At 42.2% G+C, this 21,810-nt stretch overlaps 2 protein-coding genes across 5 annotated transcripts in view; both read left to right on the top strand.

The window, feature by feature from the left end:
• Nucleotides 1-318: 318 nt before the first annotated feature.
• LOC133484200 (lipid transferase CIDEC-like) lies at nt 319-5,020 on the top strand. 4 transcript variants are annotated; one of them, XM_061786436.1, is made up of 8 exons: nt 332-431; nt 1,724-1,978; nt 2,083-2,171; nt 2,278-2,431; nt 2,648-2,797; nt 3,522-3,712; nt 4,285-4,433; nt 4,614-5,020. In XM_061786436.1, exons 3-8 carry the CDS (start codon nt 2,119-2,121, stop codon nt 4,754-4,756), a joined length of 840 nt encoding a protein of 279 aa, XP_061642420.1. In that variant the 5' UTR covers nt 332-431; nt 1,724-1,978; nt 2,083-2,118; the 3' UTR covers nt 4,757-5,020. The 4 variants fall into 4 exon arrangements, with proteins under 4 accessions (XP_061642421.1, XP_061642423.1, XP_061642420.1 ...); XM_061786438.1 differs by having other exon boundaries at nt 336-431; nt 2,096-2,171; XM_061786437.1 differs by lacking the exon at nt 1,724-1,978 and having other exon boundaries at nt 319-431.
• A 235-nt stretch (nt 5,021-5,255) lies between these two features.
• Nucleotides 5,256-21,810, top strand: part of LOC133484198 (G-protein coupled receptor 22-like) — a 26,006-nt gene continuing 9,451 nt past the window's right edge. The window contains exon 1 of the mRNA XM_061786434.1: nt 5,256-5,458. The gene's annotated coding sequence lies outside the window, so the exon portion shown is untranslated. The remainder of the gene's footprint in view (nt 5,459-21,810) is intronic.

The following is a 21,810-nucleotide window of genomic DNA, read 5'->3' on the forward strand; positions in this document are numbered from 1 at the left end:
ATATAAATTATATATATATAAATTCTCTAACGGGTTAGCCTATATTTTATGAAACAAACACATATTGTGGCAAACGTGGAAGTTAAACGAGTTAAACGAAGTCAAAGGAGTGACTGAAGGTAGCAAACAAACCTTGCAGAAATGACGCACATCAATCGGCAACTCGTCGCCTGAAGTCATTCCAGCTGTTGTTTTTCCACGCTATAATTTATTGTTTCTAGTTAATGATTAAGTGGTTATTTTCTATTGAGAGTGACTTCTGTAAATAACTAAATATATAAAAAAATGAATACATAAATATTCCATAATAAACGAGAAATTCCGGTTAGGACCGGAAGTCACCTGACTTGCTGCAATCAGTTCGAAACCTGAGGCAGGTGAGTTAAATTCAGCGCCGTATGTCGGAAACGGCAGCAGCACACAACTGACACGTAAGTATGAGTTTACCTAAAAAAAATAACAATATATACTCTATACGTAGCTTTTAACACTCGTTTTACGTGTCTTACTACGTTGAGCGTACTTGAAACAAAATGTGTGAGACGCATCTAGTTCCCTGGACACAATTCATACAGACGTTCTTCAACTTTGTTTTTTTTGTCATTATATTTACGTTTACAGTTTACACTTTACAGTTAAAAATTGCCTGTACAATTAATGGTTTTGATTTGACAGTTTATCTCTGAAGCAGTATCTATTATATGGGACAAACATTTCTAAATTGCTTCTAATATATATATATATATATATATATATATATATATATATATATATATATATATATATATATATATATATATATATATATCCCACACAAAAAAATCACAAATTTCTGTTCTTATTGTTCGCAAATTTATTTTCAAAGTGCATTTCATATGCACTATAACCAACTCAATGTGCTTTACATGATTAAAAGCATTTCAAGCTAAAGAACAACAGACGTTTAAAAACAAAGTACCAAAAAATAAGACCGCTTACTAGTGTAGTAGTGTGGTGTATTTATGAAATGACCAACACAGCACACTGGGTGGCAGCTCTTTTCCAAGTCATGTCTATTGTGGTGAATGAGTTAGAGGACGCATTACACAAATGCTCAAGTCACCCATAGGGTGCCTTCATTTTGGAAATCTCCCAACATTACTTTGTTCCATCCCATGTGATAATCGGGGAGTCATTTCAGCATTGTTCACGAATGAAACAATTTCTACTGTAAATATTAAACACATTTCACATTTGATTGTCAGCCCTAAGACTTGTACAAGCATATTTGGGAGAACAACAAAATCACTTTCAACACATCCCACACTACAAGAAAATCATCCAGGATCATGTTTGGATCCCTTATAATCAGGCCTTTACTGGAACTGGTCAGAATGGGACAATTGGGCTCTAAATCAGACAGATTATCATTTGTATGTACTTGTTTACAAGCATCCCTGAACAGTTTGTGTTGGACCTTACAGGCTCCACTGTATTTGTTTATTATGACAACAGAACTTAACTCATGACTGTGTTGACACTACTCTTGTCAAATGGACTGTCAATTCAACATATTTTGTGCCTAAACATTTTTTTTTTCCTTTTTGTAAAATATGCTGCAGTGTCGCATTTACTGTTGTGAAGATATTCTTAAGAGTGTCAGCACACGGAGCTCTAAACGTTTCTGAATAAAGCCAAACTCATGATGATTGAAAGGCAATTTTGGTGAACTTTATGCACTTAGAGATGGTGTCAGTCCAGGACATTCAAGGGGGATGGCCATGCAGTGCTGCGCAATGACTCTGATGACATGCAACTTGCTTAACAGTACAAGGTTCACTGGCCAGATGTTGCAGTGATTCACAGTTGTCTGGAGAAGGAAGGGCGTGTGTGTGTGTTCTCTGAGAATTAACGTCACAATTGAAGATAACTGCGACAATAGCAAGGATTATTTTGGAGAAGTCAATTGGGAGAGCCGTTCCAGCTTTCTGTTTACACTGTAAGAGTTTTTGTGTACTTTTAAATGCTACGTTACTTGCATGACTTGTGAATGGTGTGTATTTCTTAACATTTTTCAAAGTCAAACAACTTGTTCATTGCCAGGTTTGTCAGGCAGGTTGTGGTGCTCTCTCTCCAGTGATGGATTATGCTAGGAAGTCTCTCGACCTCCTGACCCTGTCTTCCTTCTCCAAGTAAGATAACACTTCCTTGAAAGAAATTAGAGGAAAAGGTATCTGGCATCATTCTTATCTGTTAAGAGCAACAAAATCTCCCCCCCACATTGTAATTCTCCATCAGGTGTGTGACTGCCAGCATGTCAGCCAGTGCCTCCATGACCCAGCAGCTTCTGTCACGACGACCACCTCGCCCAAAACCTTTCCGGGTGACTAATGCTGACCGCAGTTTGAAGAAGGGCATCATGGCGGATGCGTTAGAAGACCTGATCAACAAGGTGGGGACAGAGAAGAGCAGAGGGGGAGAAGAAAAAAAGAAAAGAAAAAAAAAAGCAAATTGCCTGACCCGTCACCCACTTTATACAGCATTAGTAGTGACACGAAGCCTCATGCTGGTGAAAGTTCACAAACTGATATCTTGAATATGCTTCATGTCAATATGCGCTGTAGCCACAATTCCAAATGAATTGATCTATTTCTGCCCTGTATAATAGGTGAGCGATTCATTAAATGTGCTGTGTGCCAGTGGCTTGGTGCTCGATGAAGATGGCACAGGTGTAGACACGGAGGAGTTCTTTGCAACGCTGCCTGAAAACACTGTCCTCATGGTGCTAGAGAAAGGACAGAAGTGGACCCCATCTCAGGTACAGTGTCACATACACCACTAGGTGGCACAGCAGATCAACTTTATCCAACACAAGATTTGGAAACAAATGCGGTAGTAGCTCATGACTTGGCCAAGGTACTGGACGGTCTCGGGTTCAGTCTTAATCAGACTAGTTGTTGAAGAAATACTAGTCTGCTTCCTTACTGCTGTCTATGTGCCCTTGAGTAAGGCTCCCAGCTCACTGTTTCTGTGCCCTGACTGTCCTTGAATGCCTCAATGTGTGTGATCTGGTTTTCTGTGCTGTGTGCGACACAAAATATACAGCTGAGAGTAAGGTGAGTTTCCTCTTGCGGGATCTTAATCGGTAAAATAAAGAGCAGCAGCAAAGTCTAAAGGGGAAAAATCTCACTCTACTGTAATTCTTCATTGTAATAGTTTGGAAGTTTCATGCATATTTGGACTAAGAGTGCTAGTTACCATAAAATAAGTCAAGGGTTCAAGGACTTTGTCATACGAATACACATTTACACATATGGCATGGAATTTAATATCCAAAGTCCAAGTTTAGCCCAATAAGTCTCAAGACTTAACGAATGAAATTTTAAATAGAAGACAAGATAAAAATACTTAACGAAGATGCTGCAATTGGATCCACTGAAGAGTAAGCCTTCTTCAAAATAGGTTTTTGTGACCTTGCCCTTATTCCCGCCATCATGCAAAAGCAAAGTTGGCGGCTCTTTGACCTGGCTGTGTTTTTCCAGAACAGCCCCTCCAGAGACGAGCTCTTCAAACGCAGGGCGCAGCACCGGACAGATGTGGCCAAGCTGACCTTTGACCTGTACAAGAACAACCCCAGCGATTTCATTGGCTGCTTGAATGTCAAAGCAACACTGTATGGTGTTTATTCCTTGTCCTATGAAGTGCGCTGTTATGAGGCCAAAAAGATGCTGAAGTGAGTGAATGAGATCCTGCTCGATCCTGATGTTTAGGTATCACTCAATTGAGCCCTCCTGGCTTCTTTGATTGCTGACACAGTAGTAATGATAACACAGCAAATACAATTATTGCAACAACTGCAAAAATAGCATTTGCACTATTCTTTGTGAAGGGGAACAAAAATTAAGTCGTATACAATCTACTGTATTACTCGTCAACCTGGTGTGGGTGGTAGAGTTGAAATGGGCTAGATTTTCCTGAGATTAATTTTGTGAGGAGTCGTGTCATAACCAAAGAGGTGGTGGTGTTCAACTCTGACAGACCTTGTGGGAGAGGATTACATTTCAGAATTGTTTGTGCTGTAACACTGGAGAGCAAACTGTTTGGCACGTTTGCCACCATCTTCTACACAACCGGAGTCGCCGACTGTGTCCTGATTTATTTTGGCTGACAATTACTCAAAGGATATTAACTGTCTCAAATATCATCCCCACTATGCATATTTATAATGCATGTTTCTCAAATCAATGTGTCTAATCAACTGTCTCTTGTGATGAGAATAATTGTGTGTTTGTGGCGTGCTTTAAGGGAGGCTTTGCGGTGGACCGTTTTCTCCATGCAGGCCACTGGCCACATCCTGCTGGGCTCCTCCTGGTACATGGAGCAGCTTCTGGAAGAGGAGAGAGGAGAGGAAGGCGCAGAGGAGAGCCTGATCCTGCATCGGGAGAGCCGAATCGGTCAGCTGCAGAGCTTTCTGTTGGGTCGAGCCACCTATTGCTAATGGAATTTGACACGGTTTCTGTTACATTTGCTGTCTGAACAAGTGGCTGAAATGACGTATTCTTCTTGGATGTCAAATGGAATCTGCTGGAGATTAACAAATAAAACTTTTATTTTACCACTTCTCTTGTCTTAAGGCTGTGTATGGCAAAGTGGTGCCTGGTCAAGTCGGCGTAATTGGCAACAGGTCCAGCGGTCTCTCCCCTGCACTCCTAATTGTTCCCTGGCTGCCTCTGTCCTGTCGGCTGGAGTGAGGGCTCGTGGAAATGAATATTACTGAATGAAAACTGGCTAGTGCAGTTGGTTAGACAAGTGCCACGTTGGCCATCTTGTCAAAGATGGTGCAATAAACTGGATGGCTCTGACAAATTGCCTGTGAGGTTGACTGAGTGGAAAGTCACGATGGGAAGTCTAATTTGTTGTTGTTTTTTAGTATAGATGCTCTATAAACAGTGGGGACAACACAGCAAAAATGAATTTGAAAGTGTAAACCGGTTTTATGTTGAGCTACAGATACTAATAAAATGAGGCAATTGCACCAACAGTAATGTGCGCATCTTTTTCTTTGTGGAATTATCTAAAGACTTATTGCGGACTCATTTCATAAAAACAATCCCCGTGGGTGCTGGTTTAATCTCATTTTCCACATATTTCTACTTTTGAGTTGGACCAAATTCAAATTGGAGGAAACCAAACAATTTTCACACTGAGCCATGAAAATTGTGAACCAAAGATCAAACCATGAAGACGCTTGGAGTTTAGAGTGAGCTGCACTAACTGATGATGGTGATGGCACCTACTGGCCCCTCCCCCCCTACTCCGTGTTCTCTCTCTGTGCAATGTGCATGCATTAGGAGACTGAAGACTGCTGTCGGTACGTGTCCATCCCAGCTGTAGCTCAACATGTGCTCGGACGGAGGAGCGACTTCCCATCCACAGCTGGCTTGCGGACATGGATAGTGGCTAAAAGCTCGGCTTCAAGGTAGGAGTGCACCATAAGTCTCTTCACCATGTGTACTGTACAGTTTGTGCTTTCACAAAGTCCACGTTACAGGTGGGTGGAATTGTGCACTGAACGTGCAGTTGTCACAGTTGGGAAGGGTTTGCAACTTTGTGTGTGTGTATATATATATGTATATATATATATATAATTATGCGTACTTGGAAATCGCGCCAATATGTATAATATATATTGCAGGGATGTAGGTGTGCCGTGGGAAATTCAAAAAATTTTACGCAATTGCTCAAAAAAATCTTTATTTAGCAGTAGTAATGTATCCTTGTTCATCTATTTCTGCCAGTGAGGCGTAGTGACAGACAGAACAAACAAATGCTCTACTATTAGATAGCAGGAAGTACATACAGTAATTATTGTATCCACTTTTTTTTTTTTGGACATTTTTGTTTGTTGATGTGCCGTGAGATTTTTCAGTAGTAAAATGCCTTGGCTCCATAAAGGTTGGAAATCACTGGGCTACACTATTGACTAGTACATGAATTTAGCTGTGCTTTATAGACTACCTTTGCAGAGTTGGAGTGATTTTCTTTCCTCCCCCCCCTCTCTTTTTTTGCACGGTCCGTGGTGCACAGCCTTGCTCGCTGCGTATGCTGTTTGCTCTACAAGATATAAAATATCGATTTGCTTGATGGGCACTGTACATACGCTTGACACGCTGCGTGTTGTTCATCTTTTGTGTGTTGATTTAGGCTTACTCTAAGGTCACTTAAGAAACTCTCAGTGTACGACAGAATAGAGAAAATGGTGCGCTCACTCTTGTTTGCCTATCGAAGTCATTTTAGACAAAGTCACGTTTCTAAACGAAGTGGAGTCATGAGATTGTATAAACAAGCTTGCAAGGCTCCATTTAGCCACACAAACCTAACTTGGTTATTAGTCTATTGTCCAAATAAGAGCCAATTTAAAACAAACTTTTTTTTTTCCCACTACAGTGAGCCCTCTCTATTTGTGGGGTTAGGGACCAAGGCTTGATGCAAATAGCAAAAATCAGCAAACAATGGATGTCCCTCTTATAATGTTTAGACTTGCCTATATAGAGGCATTGCCAAGCAGAGAGAAACGATCTCAAAACACTAGGGTCTCAAAACACGGTAATATAATGTCAAACGCATCTTCCAGCATCACCCGTAGGACGCTGGCATGTATGTTGCTGCTTCTCAACCTGTAAAAAGTCCAATAACTACTTTCCTATTTGCCATTTTATTATACTTACACTACATAGATACTTTCATTTAGTAAATGCATACAGCATATGCAGAGGTGGGACTAAGTCACATATGTGCAAGTCATAAGTCAGTCTTACAGTAGGTTTTAACCTTCAAGTTTCAAGCAAATGTGATGTTACTATAACAAAAATCAAGCAAGTCAAGTCCTGTCCCCACTAAATTTCAAGCAAGTAGAGTCAAGTCATTTCTTGGGTGGAAGGGGGAGTTTGCAATTTAAAAAAACACTTCTTGTCATATTGTCACTATGGCATGATGGTAGTTCTTGAGTAAAATGATCAGTTAAAAAAAAACAACAGCAGCAGCAGCCCCATCTGGCACCATTTTGTGCCTGTAATTTGATTTGCAAGCCACCACCGTGCCCGAGGAATAACAACCAATCAGAGACAGAAGGGGTTTCTTGTGCACATTTAGAGTTATAGGAACACTCCATTACGAATAAGGTGCCTTTCCGGGGGTAACAAGGTAACAGGTCAGTGCGAGGCCGTGCCTACAATGAGTGTGCCTGTGAGTAGCTGACAAATGAAGTCATTTTTTAAAAAATTGCAAACTACCTCCTTAAACCAACTCATATAATCTTGCGCCACTAATCCCCCACCTCCCTGCGTCTCTGACCGCGCCCCCTCACTGACGTGCACCAGCGCGATTGTCAAACATTGCCATTCATAACAGCATGGTATTTTGAACGTGTGTACTTGTGATAAAGTCGTAGAAAACACTTTCAGGCTTCAACGAAGTACTGTACTAAGCAAGCTAACGTGATTTTACATCATATAAGCTAGCACCCAATCAGTATGTTTTGATTCCTTTTGGCGCATCCATTCGACATGCCGACAGCGTCTGAGAGCTGAGAGGTGGCCCTTATTCTTCAAGTTTTGAAACCTGATTTTATATACTTAGTGATTTTTTTTTTTTTTTAAATCATTAATATTTAGGAGACTTGTTAACATGACTCTTCTCTGTGGTGTGTCGAATTTACATGCCATTTTTTGGGCCTGCTTAGTGCCACTTTAAAAATCTAATTTGAGGTACAAGATGGGGCCAGAGGAGGATGATTTTTTTCAGATCATTTTACTAATGTACTACTGTCAGGTTTATACTAAAAGTAACAAATTTGACAAAAAGTGAATAGTTTTTTTTAAACTGCAAATGGTCCCTTAAATCATTCACAATCATGTGTTTTTAATAGTCCCAAACGATTATTCATATTGTCTCTGACTTTGTCCTCTCAATTAAATGCATAACCAGTGACTGATTCTTGTATGTGTGATATGAATGGTACACAAATAGTTTTTTTTATGGCTATCATAATAATTCACTTTGTTTGTATGGGGAATTTGCGCCCCCTTGTGAAAAGAAGGGGCATGCAAGGATTTGGCGAGAATAAGAGGTGAGAGGTTATCACAAGAAAGTAGGACATCTTTGTTATTCAAAGATGTCTGTATTTGGGAGAGGAACTAAAGCTAGTACGTTGTTGGTAGAAAGTGACTGGGAGAGTCATGGCTGCGTATATATTGTGAAAATGTTGAATCGTACAAGGAAAAGTTTGGGGTGGGGCACTTTTGCCTAGCTTAATGAGAGACTCTTTTATTGAGCACACCTACCGCTTTATCTGTTCTTACAAAACAAAATAAATTCCATATTATCACAGTACAGAGTTAATGAAAGCATTTTGATACAAATAATTTTCCTATTAATCTATTTTTACAATTATTTCAAAATAACACATTCACTCCCATTTGCGCAGTGTCCCTGAACGCACCTCGCACACTCAACGTTTCATTCTGAAAAGCAAAATAGGAAATGCAGCAGGTGTACATTCTTACCTGTGTCCTCATTCATAATTATCATACAAGGAGAGATACAGTAAGTATACAACACTCTGTGGCCTTCTCTGTGTGTTGTTTGAAGCGTTATAATTTACCCCAACATGCTAATGCTAATAAGATTAGCACTCCCAAACAGGTCCCTCTGCTGGTCAGTTTTAATGTTACAGTTGATTCACTGTATTTTACAGTACACCAACATTGCAGCAGACCCTGCGATGTGACTATCAAACTCAAACAAAATATCTTGCAGCCCTACTAAATATACTATTTTTCTCCATTGTCCATTCTTCCGAATGAAACATTAAGCTGCAGCAACTTAATAGGTTTTGGGCCCAGGAGTCATTTGGAAGAAAAGTGTGGCAGTTCCCACTATGTAGAAAGTCACAACGAACAGCGTGCTAACACGCGGCTAGCTAGCAAGAGGAACTAACTTGCGTCACGGAACCACAAAGGACAAGCAGGCTGCCTTGACTGATGTACGTCAGAGATGCGACAAAGAGCTTTGGGAGACCAAAATGTTGGAACATTTTCATCTAATAGGACTAAAGGACATGGTATAAGGGGAAAAAAACAACTGACGCTGCAAGAGCAAGAGACAAATGACAAATGGAGACCCATTCACGAAAATTGTTCTACTGTTTGCTGACAAAAGCCTCTTATTAATTATGATGGATGCGCCTGACGATGGAAGAAAAGCTTTGAAGATCTTAAGGGAGTATTATGCCGGGAAGGGAAAACCCGGAATAATCAACCCGTAGGCTTCACCATGCTTACATTGCTTCACAAGGGAAACGATGAAAGTATAATGGACAATATCATCAGAGCAGTAACTGCCGTCACAGCATTGTGGAACGCAGATGAGACGTTGGGAGATGTCCTACAACTAGCTATGGTCTTAAAGGGACAGTCTGAGCGTTTTAAGCCATTCACAATACATGTGGCACATTAGGATCAAGTTTGCAGACTTGAAAACTAAGCTATGAAGTTTTGAAGAGATAGAAAAGCTAAACCGAGATGAGTCAAGGAACAGTGTGATGAAGACTCAGGGGAGAGACGGGGACGGGGTCCCGCCAAAACAAATGCACGTGACCGGAACAAAGGCAACACAGAGATTTTGTACTTCAAGTGTGGCATCAAAGGCTACCGTATGAAAGCATGTTGACAGAAGACACGGTGTAGTCGTTGCAGAAGGACTCCACGTGCAAGCATAAGGACAAGGACAGACAGGTAAAACTCTCAGAAGATGGCGACGCTGACTTCGTGCTCAAGATGAGACGGACAGACCGGTACAGGAGAGAGGCATGATGGTGGACACGGGGGCCATTCACAGGAACATATAGGGTAATTACAAATAATTGTTGTTTTATGTTCAGTGGTCTTATTGCCTGAGGGTAAAGACAGTCTTTAATCAATTTAGGGTGCTTTACAATTAAAGTCAGCATACCAAAACTGCAACCATGTAAAATGAAGTAACTTGTGTCTCATCTGATTATTCATGCAAATCACCCGAGGACAGAAAAATACACGTCAGGGGGAAGGCAGCATGATCAAAAGCAAAAGGATTAAAAAAAGAAAAATCAGCTTATAAACATCCATCCATCCATCCATTTTCTGAGCCGCTTCTCCTCACTAGGGTCGCGGGCGTGCTGGAGCCTATCCCAGCTATCATCGGGCAGGAGGCGGGGTACACCCTGAATTGGTTGCCAGCCAATCGCAGGGCACACATAAACAAAGTATAAAAGTCCAGACAGAATCTCATTAAACGACTTGGAATGAACAACCCTGCTTGTCTTATTGCCGTGATTGTGTCTAGACTGGAGAGATGTCATCATTGTTGTAATCAATAATATTAACAGCAAGTCGTGGGGTCTGTTGCATTTACTCCCAACTCAAGTGAGCTTATGTCTCTTTGAGTTCATTGTTTTCTGATTTTTGGGACGCTCAACGTGCGAACGCTAAATGACGATTCTCGATTAGAAGAGCTACAACATGAGCTAGAAGCCATCAAATAGGATATAATTGGACTTGGTGAAATACGTCGGAAAGATGAAGCTATGTTGACTCTCGATAATGGCCATCTATTTTATTACAGTCCTCACTTACGGTAGTGAAACTTGGACTACGAATGCCAAAGTTATACAAAGGCTACATGTAACCCAAAGGAACATGGAACGCCAAATGTTGAAAATAAGCATTCATGAAAAGATGCAGTTGGATAAGACAGCAGACCCGAGTTACCGACGTCATTCAAAAAATAAAAAGCCTTAAATGGAAATGGGTTGGCCACGTTGCGCAAAGAGCTGACAAAAGGTGGACCACAGAAACTATCAACTGGATTCCACTGGACACAAAGCGACCACGGCGAAGACCTAAAAGTAGATGGATAGATGAAATCATTAAACACACCGGAATACACTGGCAACAAATTGCAAAATGTCGTAGTAGTTGGAAACTTGAAGAAGCAGCCTTCATCCTGCAGTGGATAGATAATGGCTGATGATGATGATCTATCCATCCATCCATCCATTTTCTGAGCTGCTTCTCCTCACTAGGGTCGCAGGCGTGCTGGAGCCTATCCCAGCTAACATCGGGCAGGAGGCGTGGTACAACCCTGAACTGGTTGCCAGCCAATCGCAGGGCACATACAAACAAACAACCATTCGCACTCACATTCACACCTACGGGCAATTTAGAGTCGTCAATTAACCTACCATGCATGTTTTTGGGATGTGGGAGGGAACCGGAGTACTCGGAGAAAACCCACGCAGGCACGGGGAGAACATGCAAACTCTGTGTATGTGTGTATATATATATATATATATATATATATATATATATATATATATATATATATATATACAGATACACACACACACTGTATATATAGTAACAAAGTTTTTTGGACCAAGGTTTTCTGGACTGATGACATCAAGATTAACCTCTACCAAAGGGATGGAAAGGCCAAAGTATGGAGAAAGAAAGGATCTGCTTATGATCCAAAACACACAAACTCATCTGTGAAGCATGATGTATGTAATGTCATGGCTTGGGCTTGCATGGCTGCTTCTGGAACAGGCTCACTAGTCTTTATTGATGAAAGAATTGCTAGGACTGATGGGAGGCAAATTTCATTAAAAAAAAAACAAACAAACCAAAAAAAAACCTGATGGAAACCTTGAGAAGCGGGGTTTTGTGAAAATTTTGCTAAAATGTGTTTTCATACCACCGAAGCACTTCAACCCTTCGAAATGTGATCCAACTTTGCAAAAAAAATTAATCGAGTCCCCCCCCAATCCCTAATATATATACTTACAGTGCTGTGAAAAAGTATTTGCCCCCTTCACAAATTCTTTGATTTCTGCACAGTTTCCCCACTTTAATGTTTAAGATCGTAAAACAAAATAACCCAAGTAAACATGAACTCCTTTTTTTAAATGGTGATTTTCTTTATTAAGGGGGGAAAAAAACTATTCAAAGCTACCAGGCCCTGTGTGAAAAAGGTTTGCCCCTCCTCGTTAAATTGATAAATAAAATGTCTAATCTTAATTAGATGCATTTCCACTGACCACACCCAAACCTGATTACTCCCAGACCTGTTAAATCAAGAAATCACATAAATAGAACCTGTTTGACCAAATGAAGTCGGCCAGAAAAATCCCCAAAAGCTGCAACAAAATGCCAATATCCAATGAAACTCAAGAACAGACGATAAATTAATTATCAGTCTGGAAAGGATTACAAAGCCATTTCTAAAGCTTTAGGACTCCATCGAACCACGGTGAGAGCCATTATCCACAAATGGCGAAAACATTGTGGTTAAGCTTCCCAGGAGTGGCTGGGCTGGCCTACAAAAATTACCCCAAGAGCACAGCGACGACTCATCCCGGCGGTCACAAAGGAACCCAGCATAACATCTAAAGAACTGCAGCCCTTCCTTACCTCAGTTCAGGTCAGTGTTCATGACACAACAAATACAGAAGAGACTGGGCAAAAATGGCATCCATGGCAGAATTCCAAGGGGAAAACCACTGCTGCCCAAAAAGAACATGAAGTTACTTACTGTCTTACTTTTGTAAAAACAAGACAAAAAAACAAACATCTAAATGACTCCCAAGACTTCTGGGAGAATATTCTATGGACTGACGAGACAAAAGAGGAGCTTTTTGGAAGGTGTTTTTCTCGTTACATCTGGCATAAACAGCATTCAGTTTTTGTTTAAAAAAACAACAAACAAACAAAATACAAAGAAATATTGTTCACATTGTTAAGGTCAATTGTGCATCGAAATCTACATAAGCCAAACCCATAAATGGGATAAAGTAGAACATGAAATAGTAGGTTTCCTTCACATTTAAAGGTGAAAGTTGTGGCCCTCACCCTCCACACAGGGTAGCTGTACTAAAGCGCAGGCGCCTTAAAAGCAGACATCCAGCTGAGAGTCACCCTCAGTGGGGATTATGTGTTTAATTCCTATTTGTTTTACCTTTCATGCACGAGCCTTAACATTCGCAAGCCTCAAATGTTCTCCAGAGCTGCATCGGATAAGACTATCATCCTTTCTCCATTCGACTAAAGCTGTAATTGCTCTCAGTGGGTGCCCAATGGTACAGGAAGATGTGTGTGTGTGTGTGTGTCTGTGCCTTTCACGCGCTGCTTGACTCCAAGCAGTGGAGAGCAAATGTTATGCTCTGACATGACAATTGTCTCCATCGTGGCGTGCTGACTGGAGGGAAAGCGCTTTAATAACAGCTTGATGTCTCAATAGGGATCCTATTTACACACCACACACACACACACAAGCATATTGAGATGGAGAGTACGTTGTGTGTGCTTGTATCTGCTGCAGCCATTCTCTTCTCTGTCGTCGACCGCCCTCTCACATCGCAGTCTTTTGAATGCTGCTGTTTCTATTCGTGTGCATTGTTTCGTCCTGAGTGATGAGCATTCTTGGAATTAGTGCTTTGACAGGGTAAAGTGACTGACACTTTCTTTTATGACACAATGGCAGCATGATAAGAGGAAGCACAATCTTCCACCTTTTGGATCTTCAAAAATCACTGCAACACTTTACCATTAATTGTTTTACCAGTCACAGCACTGTCCATTTTGTTGACCACAATGTCTTCATAATTTCTTCCTTTGTTGAGGAACACGCGTTCAAAATTTAATTGTGGGATACATTTGATTTTAAGGCAGAATGTCTACTTGATTAAGTGTGTTTTGATTAACGATTTACAACTCTTCGCAAATGGAAATTTTAGTGACTTTTTCCACATATCTCAGTTGTTCTGACACCAAAATCTTTGTTTATTGTCAGATAACATTGTATGTAAATTATTTTCTCAGTCCTTAATTACAAACTTATTTTCTGTATTGTTTTTGAGTTTTCAAATGAAATTAGGGAAGCAGATTTATTTATATATTGTTTCCCTTCCTCACAGTTTTGAGAACCTGGGTTCAAATCCGGCCTCGCCTGTGTGGAGTTTTCATGTTCTCCCCGTGCCTGTGTGGGTCTTACTCCCACATCCCAAAAACGTGTGGCAGGTTGATTGAAGACTCTAAATTGCCCGTAGGTGTGAATGTGAGTGAAAATGGTTGTTTGTTTATATGTGCCTTGCGATTGGCTGGCGACCAGTTCAGGGTATACCCCGCCTCTCGCCCAAAGATAGCTGGGATAGGCGCCAGCACGCCCGCGACCCTAGTGAGGATAAGCGGCTCAGAAAATGGATGGATGGAGGGATTTTTTTCTTTATACTACTCAACGTCTATCTCCCCTGGAGTCTTCTTGCGCCCTCCAGGGGAGGCCCGCCATGCTGGTACAGTATAATTACTCCCAACGCATGTCTAATTGGGTTGATATGAACATTCTAGTAAGAGCAATACGAGAGCTATAATAAAACAAATTAATCTTAGATAATATTGCTCAATTTTGAGTGACACCATCACAGAGGATGTTTATTGTGGTTTTCATTAGTCAGTACTACAACTGCACTGCATCATACTGAGTGTTCTTTCTAATATCCTTGTTACCTTATTTAGCTGCTACTTCCTTAACTGCTTAGTGGTGCAAGACATTTACAATGTATCTCTCCACTTGTACGTGACCATTCGCCAGTACTGTTGTGTACATGTGCATGTAAAATATGAATCTGTAGTGTGTAAAGTCATTGGAATTAGCTGCAATTGGAAAATTAATGGTGGGATGTCCTCATGGCCACAATCAATGTGTTGGTTAGCTTCTTCAACATGGGGGGAATAATATTAGAACGACCCACAGTAAGATGGAGTGTAGTGCTACACCACGTAAACTACCAATTAGAAATCAAACAATATCAACATTTCATACATGATCATCATGACCAGAATTATCACGGTTAATGGTATCAGAACAATACTAGAACAGATGTAAACACAAAAAATAACAGCTACACTTTCTGAAAACATTACAAAAGTTTAACTTTGAAAACAGAAACTATAAAATCAGCAACCGTATGTACTTTTTGACATTATCAATTGTTTTCAAAGTCAATTTTCACACATGAAAGACCCCGTAAAATATACTTTAAATGACTAAAATAACAGTGGGTATTAGTGGGACCCTATTGGAATGTTAATCTAACGAATTAGGGACTATATGAATTCTTCTTGGTTTAATCAAATACAGTCCAAATATTTGACACATTAGTGGCGAGGCTAGCCCTATTTTCGGTCATCCACCAAATGGTCTTTTTCAAGTTATAAAAAGTTTGATCAAATTTCAGAGGGGTACTTTCCAAAATTTGGTCATGGGCTCAGCCCACCCAAAGTACTCGACTTAGACTCGCCCCTGCTGGATGACATGATGTCTGGCAGTTCCAAAGCATTATGGGGGGTTGGGATCAGATGTGGTTCAAAGTAAATAGTTCTGGTTGTGTTATGATGTATGTTACTTGTGTTGAGCTTGTTATTGTTGTAAGGGCAGAATTTTTCTCACTAGATGTACATGCATACCTAGTGTTGCCAGTAATTTGATAAACAAAATGATCATTGCTGAACCATTTATTTGTCCACGGTATACTGTAGCTTGTATGCTAATAATGTTTGCCTTTAGAAATTAATGGAATTAGAAATAATCTATAGCACAGTCAAGCTGTGCACCAATGAAGGCTGGACCCCTGGCAAACAAACCCTTGCATGCCATTGACCAAGACTGTCATGAGTATGTGTTCCGGGTTTTGTCTCCCCCCCCTCGTTTCACACACACCTGCTCCTGTGAACATCTTCACCACCTGTGCCTCGTTCACCCTAATTACCTATTGTATTTAACCTCGTGTCTCATTCCCTCTCGTTGCCAGTTCGTTGTACCTTGTCGTGGCGTTCCAGCATTCCTTGTTTCCACGTCACAGACTCACAGTAAGACTTGACCCTGTTCCGATTATCGACCTTGCCTCTTTGCCTCATGTTTTTGGATACTGTTGCCTTTCTTGGATTGCCTGTCTGTGTACCGACCTATGCCGGTCTATTAAACCTCTCTTTTTGGAAACTATCCATTTGTTTTGGAGTTGTGCATTTTTGGGTCCTATCCTCTGTTCCGTTCATGACAGAACGAACTGGCCATAACATGGACCCAGCAGACTCAGACCCGGTGCGCAAAGCCCTTCCAGCGCAGGGTCAACGCCTCTCGAAGCAGGATGAGCAGATTGCTGCCCTCCACCTTCATCTAGAGGGACTGTCAAGGCATCAGGACAATATGATGAGACAGGTGGCCTCGCAGTTTGAACTTCTTATGAAAATTATTCAAGAGAAGGAACCAGTTGGCACCACACCCAATATCGCCACGGTATTTCCATGTGAAGCAGTCACCATGCAGCCACCTGCCACCTCCGCTGCTGTCTGCCCACAGCTCTCTTGACCGGAGAGGTTCTCTGGAAATTCTGGGAACATTAAGCCGTTCATCACGCAGTGCGAACTCCACTTTGAGCTGCAGGCAGCTGCCTTCCCCACCGAGCGGGCAAAAATCGCTTTCGTCATTTCCCACCTGACTGGTCGTGCGGAGGCGTGGGCTACTGCTGAATGGAGCCGCAATTCCGCCGCGTGTCATTCATGGGCTTTTTTCGTAAAGACTATGGAGCAAATTTTTCAATTTTCCACTCCAGATTGTGATGCAGCTCGCTCCCTTGTCACCTTACAACAAGGCAAGCGCAGGGTGTCAGATTATGCGATTGAGTTTCGCATTCTAGCAGCTGAGAGTCATTGGAATAATCGAGCACTACTTGATGCCTTTTTTCAAGGACTAACCCCCACCGTCAAGGATCATTTAGTCCCGCTAGACCTGCTGACCGACTTGGACACTCATCGCTCTCGCCGTTAAAATCGACGAGGCTGTTGGATCGCGAGCTGGATGGAGATCGGCGGAGGGCTGCGTCACCGCGCACTTGGAGGACGAGCCTCGGTGACCAGCCAAACCAAGGCAGATCCCCTGGTTCCGGTCTCAACCCACTGGCTAGCGTCCCCACGGATGAACCCATGCAACTGGGCAGGTTCCGTCTCTCCCCTGAGGAACGTCAACGCCGGCTGAGGGAAGGGCGGTGCTTCTACTGCGGTCAGTTGGGTCATTCCGTGAGCAACTGTCACGTCAAAGTTGCCGGTGCCGGTAGCCAGGGCACGGGAGAGGTGAGTCTGAATTTTATTAAGGAAGACCCTACACGGGTTCTTCCTAGAGTGACACTATGCTCTCCTGATCAAGAAATTCATACACCTGTATTAATTGACTCTGGTTCTGACGCAAACTTACTCAACTCCATCCTCGTTAGACGTATGCACCTTAGAACCTTTGAAATAAAACGCCACCGCAACACCTATGCTGCAGACGGCAGTTTTATGGGCAAGATCACTCACCCCACCCAAACACTCACATTGACATTTCCTGATTCTCACTCGGAACGCATTAGTTTTTTTTTGATGCCATGAATCATGACCTTATCTTAGGGAACCCATGGTTGAAATTACATAACCCCCACATTGACTGGTCCTCTCGGCAGGTTATATCATGGGGCAGCAATTGCGCCTGGAACTGTTTCAAGCCGCCATGTGCTGTTCAGGGCTATGTTTCTAAGGACAATCCACAGACCCCATCTGGGGATCCTGATTTATCTCAAGTGCCCACCTGTTACCAAGATATTAAAGACGTTTTTTCCAAGTCCAAGGCCAAATCCCTTCCACCCCACAGACCTTATGACTGTGCTGTCGACTTGCTGCCTGGAACCACACCCCCACGAGGGAGGTTGTTCTCTCTTTCAGGGCCGGAACACAAGGCCATGAAGGAGTACGTGGAAGAATCACTGGCAGCCGGGATCATTCGCCCATCTTCATCCCCTGCGGGAGCAGGATTTTTCTTTGTGGACAAGAAAGACAAGACCCTGCGACCCTGTATCGATTACCGGGGTCTCAACGAGATCACGGTAAAAAACCGGTACCCTCTTCCTCTCATCTCCACCGCCTTTGAGTTCCTGGAGGGAGCCAAGATTTTCACCAAACTGGACTTAAGAAATGCCTATCATCTCGTCAGGATAAGGGATGGGGATGAATGGAAAACAGCATTCAACACACCAATGGGACATTATGAATATTTGGTAATGCCTTTTGGGCTTACTAACGCTCCAGCTGTTTTCCAAAACCTTGTCAATGAGGTCCTGCGTGACATGTTGAATGTTTACATTTTGATATTCTCCCCGGATGAGGAGACTCACATTATTCATGTCCGCTCTGTTTTGCAGCAGTTACTGCAGAATCAACTATATGTCAAGGCTGAGAAATGTGAGTTCCACAAGGCGTCCGTTTCTTTTCTGGGTTTCGTCCTGGCTCAAGGTGAAGTCAAAATGGACCCTTGCAAAGTCGATGCAGTTATTAATTGGCCTACTCCCACGTCACGCAAAGATGTACAAAAGTTCTTAGGGTTCGCAAACCTCTACAGAAAATTCATCAGAAATTTCAGTTCTATAGCCTCTCCTTTGCATGATCTTACCTCGCCACGCAAACCTTTTGTATGGAACCCGCTTTGTCAGGCAGCTTTTCAAAAACTTAAGTCGAGCTTTACCTCCGCTCCCATCCTTACTTTGCCAGATCTCAAACAGCAGTTTGTGGTAGAAGTCGATGCGTCTGATGCCGGAATAGGAGCAGTGCTCTCCTAGAAATCTCTCAAGGATGATAAATTACATCCTTGTGCTTTTCTCTCCAAAAAACTGACCCCAGCTGAGAAAAATTATGACATTGGTGACCGTGAACTGCTGGCAGTCAAGGTGGCTTTGATGGGAGTGGAGGCACTGGCTAGAGGGGGCACAGACTCCGTTTTTAGTATGGACAGATCACAAGAACCTTGAGTATATTAAAACTGCTAAAAGATTAAATGCGAGGCAGGCTAGATGGGCTCTGTACTTCACTAGATTTAATTTCACGTTATCCTACCGACCTGGTTCTAAAAATGGTAAGCCAGATGCTGCTGCGCCAGGGACGGTCCTACAAGGCCGCTGCTGACCGTCGGAGGACACCGGCCCCGAACTACAGCGAGTTTGGCTCTCGACCAAGCATATTCCACTCCGGGTGGAGTCCAAGAAGCTCGCTCCCAGGTTCGTTGGGCCCTTCCCCATCACAAAAATCATCAACCCTGTCACCGTGAAGCTGAAGCTCCCAAGGTCGATGCGGGTCCACCCTGCTTTTCACGTCAGCCTACTCAAGCCAGCCCGGGAGTCTCCTCTGGCCCCGCCTTCCAGGCCCCCTCCTCCCCCCCGGTTTGTGGATGGGGGGTCCTGTCTTCTCTGTGAAGCGGCTGTTGTCGTCTCGTCGGAGGGGGAGGGGGTTTCAATATCTGGTGGACTGGGAGGGCTATGGACCTGAGGAACGTTCATGGGTACCGTCTGCGTTTATCATGGATGATTCGCTCATTCGGGACTTCCACGTTGCGCATCCAGGGGCCCCAGGGCCGTCTGGGGTCGGCCGTTAAGGGGGGGGGGGGGGTACTGTCATGTGTGTGTGTGTGTGTGTGTACCCTGTTTCACACACACCTGCTCCTGTGAGCATCTTCACCACCTGTGCCTCGTTCACCCGAATTACCCCTTGCATTTAACCTCGTGTCTCATTCCCTCTCGTTGTACCTTGTACTTTTTTTATCCTCTGTGCCGTTCATGACAAAGATACACAGAATCAAAGCACAGACTCTGAATTTCTTCTTTATTTCAAAGGTTTTTACAAAATGTGCATAACCAATGAATTGCTTTTTTCAAATAAATGTTTACAATTGTACATACAGTGGCTGAAATAAGTATTGAACACGTCACTATTTTTCTCATTAAATATATTTCCAAAGGTGGTATTGACATGAAAAGGTCACCAAATGTTGGGAACAACCCAAGTAATCCATACGTTCAAAGAAAGTAGAATAAATAAGCTCAGAAATTAAGTTGTGTGTAATAATGTGAAATGACACAAGGAAAAAGTATTGAACACGCCAACTGGTATTTATTTCATACTTTGTACAAAAGCCTTTGTTTGCAATGACAGCTTCAAGACACCTCCTGTATGGAGAAACTAGTCGCATGCATTGCTCTGGTGTGATTTTGGCCCATTCCTCCACACAAGCAGTATTCAAATCTTGACCGTTTCGTGGGCTTCTTTTATGGACCTTGAGTTTCAGTTCTTAGATTTGCGATTGGATTCAAGTCAGGTGACTGGCTGGACCATTCTAGCATTTTTTTTCCCCCCTCTGAAACCAATTGAGACTTTCCTTGGCAGTATGTTTTGGATCATTATCCTGGTGAAATGTCCACCCTCGTTTCATTTTCATCATCGTCGTTGATGGCAGCAGATTTTTGTCAAGAATGTCTCAGGACATTTGTCCATTCAACCTTCCTTCGATAATTTGAAGTTTACCAGTACCATTCAGTGAAAAGCAGCCCCACACCATCATGTTCCCACCTCCGAACGTCCCTGTTGGTATGGTGTTTTTAGAGTGATGTGCAGTGCCATTACTCCTCCAAACGTTGTGTGCATTATGGCATCCAAACAGTTAAATTTTGCTATCATCTGATCAGACTATGTTCTCCCAGTATTTAACTCGCTTGTCCAAATGTTGTTTATCACATTTTAAACGAGCTTTGATATGCTTTTTTTTTGTCAGAAATGGGGTCTTGCGTGGTGTGAGTGTGCATACAGGCCATGGCGTCGGAGTACATTGCTCACTGTTTTCCTTGTGACAACAGTACCTGCTAATTCCAGGTCTTTTGGAAGCTCTGCACAGGTGGTCCTTGGCTCTTGGACAACGCTTTTGATTATTCTTTGCACTCCTCTGTCAGAGCACCTGATCGAGGCAAAATCTATGGTGGTATGATTGGCGTTCCACTTATGTATTATGGCCCAACCGTGCTCACTGGAACGTTCAGAAGCTTAGATACGTGCCTGCAACCAATGCCATTGTTATGTTTGCAACAACAAGTTTGCGATGGTCTTGAGACAGCACTCTGCTCTTACCCATCATGAGATGTGTCTTGACTCACACCTTGGCAATGAGACCTTTTTGTGGGCTATCAATTAGGACTGAACCAGCTGATATTCATTTGCACTGACAAGGGGCTCGATTGCTGTTTGCTTATTGATAGATTTTAGGTGTTTGTCTTGGCTTTCCATGCCTTTTTGCACCTCACTTTCCTCGTGTTCAATACTTTTTCCCTGGGTCATTTCACATTTTTACACAGAGTCAAGGAATTTATTTGTCATACCAACACCAAACCCAATTAGTTTGAGTCTGGTTACATGGAAATAAATGTCAAATGGCAGAACAGTATGTCTATGAAATTTTCGGAGATGAAAAAACATTTTTTTTACCTGCATTTACCTCAGGTTTCTGCTTGCTGAATAGCATTAGCAATCCCCTTTTATCACTTCGTAATGTGTACAAATACATCTCAATAAATTAGAAAAGTTTGTGTATCTCAGTACTGATATCTATTCATTAAACACAAGGAAAATACTTTTAAAAAGGCTAACTGCTGCACTTTTTCCACGTTAAAAATCACTGATCTCATACGAAGGTGAGTTTCTTTGATTGTTAAGTAATATTTGAATTTATTGAGCTGATACATTTTGGATTTTATTTTGCTGTAAGCTATAATAATCAAAAATGTACATGTAAAAAAAAAATCATTAAATATTTCACTTTTTTTTCAAGCTAAAATCGCTCTGACTGTTGCTTTGCACAAGTTTTGGTCACTCGTTTTGAACATTGTGGCTCTTA

Source organism: Phyllopteryx taeniolatus, chromosome 9 (assembly GCF_024500385.1).
Source record: "Phyllopteryx taeniolatus isolate TA_2022b chromosome 9, UOR_Ptae_1.2, whole genome shotgun sequence".
NCBI classification, from domain to species: domain Eukaryota; kingdom Metazoa; phylum Chordata; class Actinopteri; order Syngnathiformes; family Syngnathidae; genus Phyllopteryx; species Phyllopteryx taeniolatus.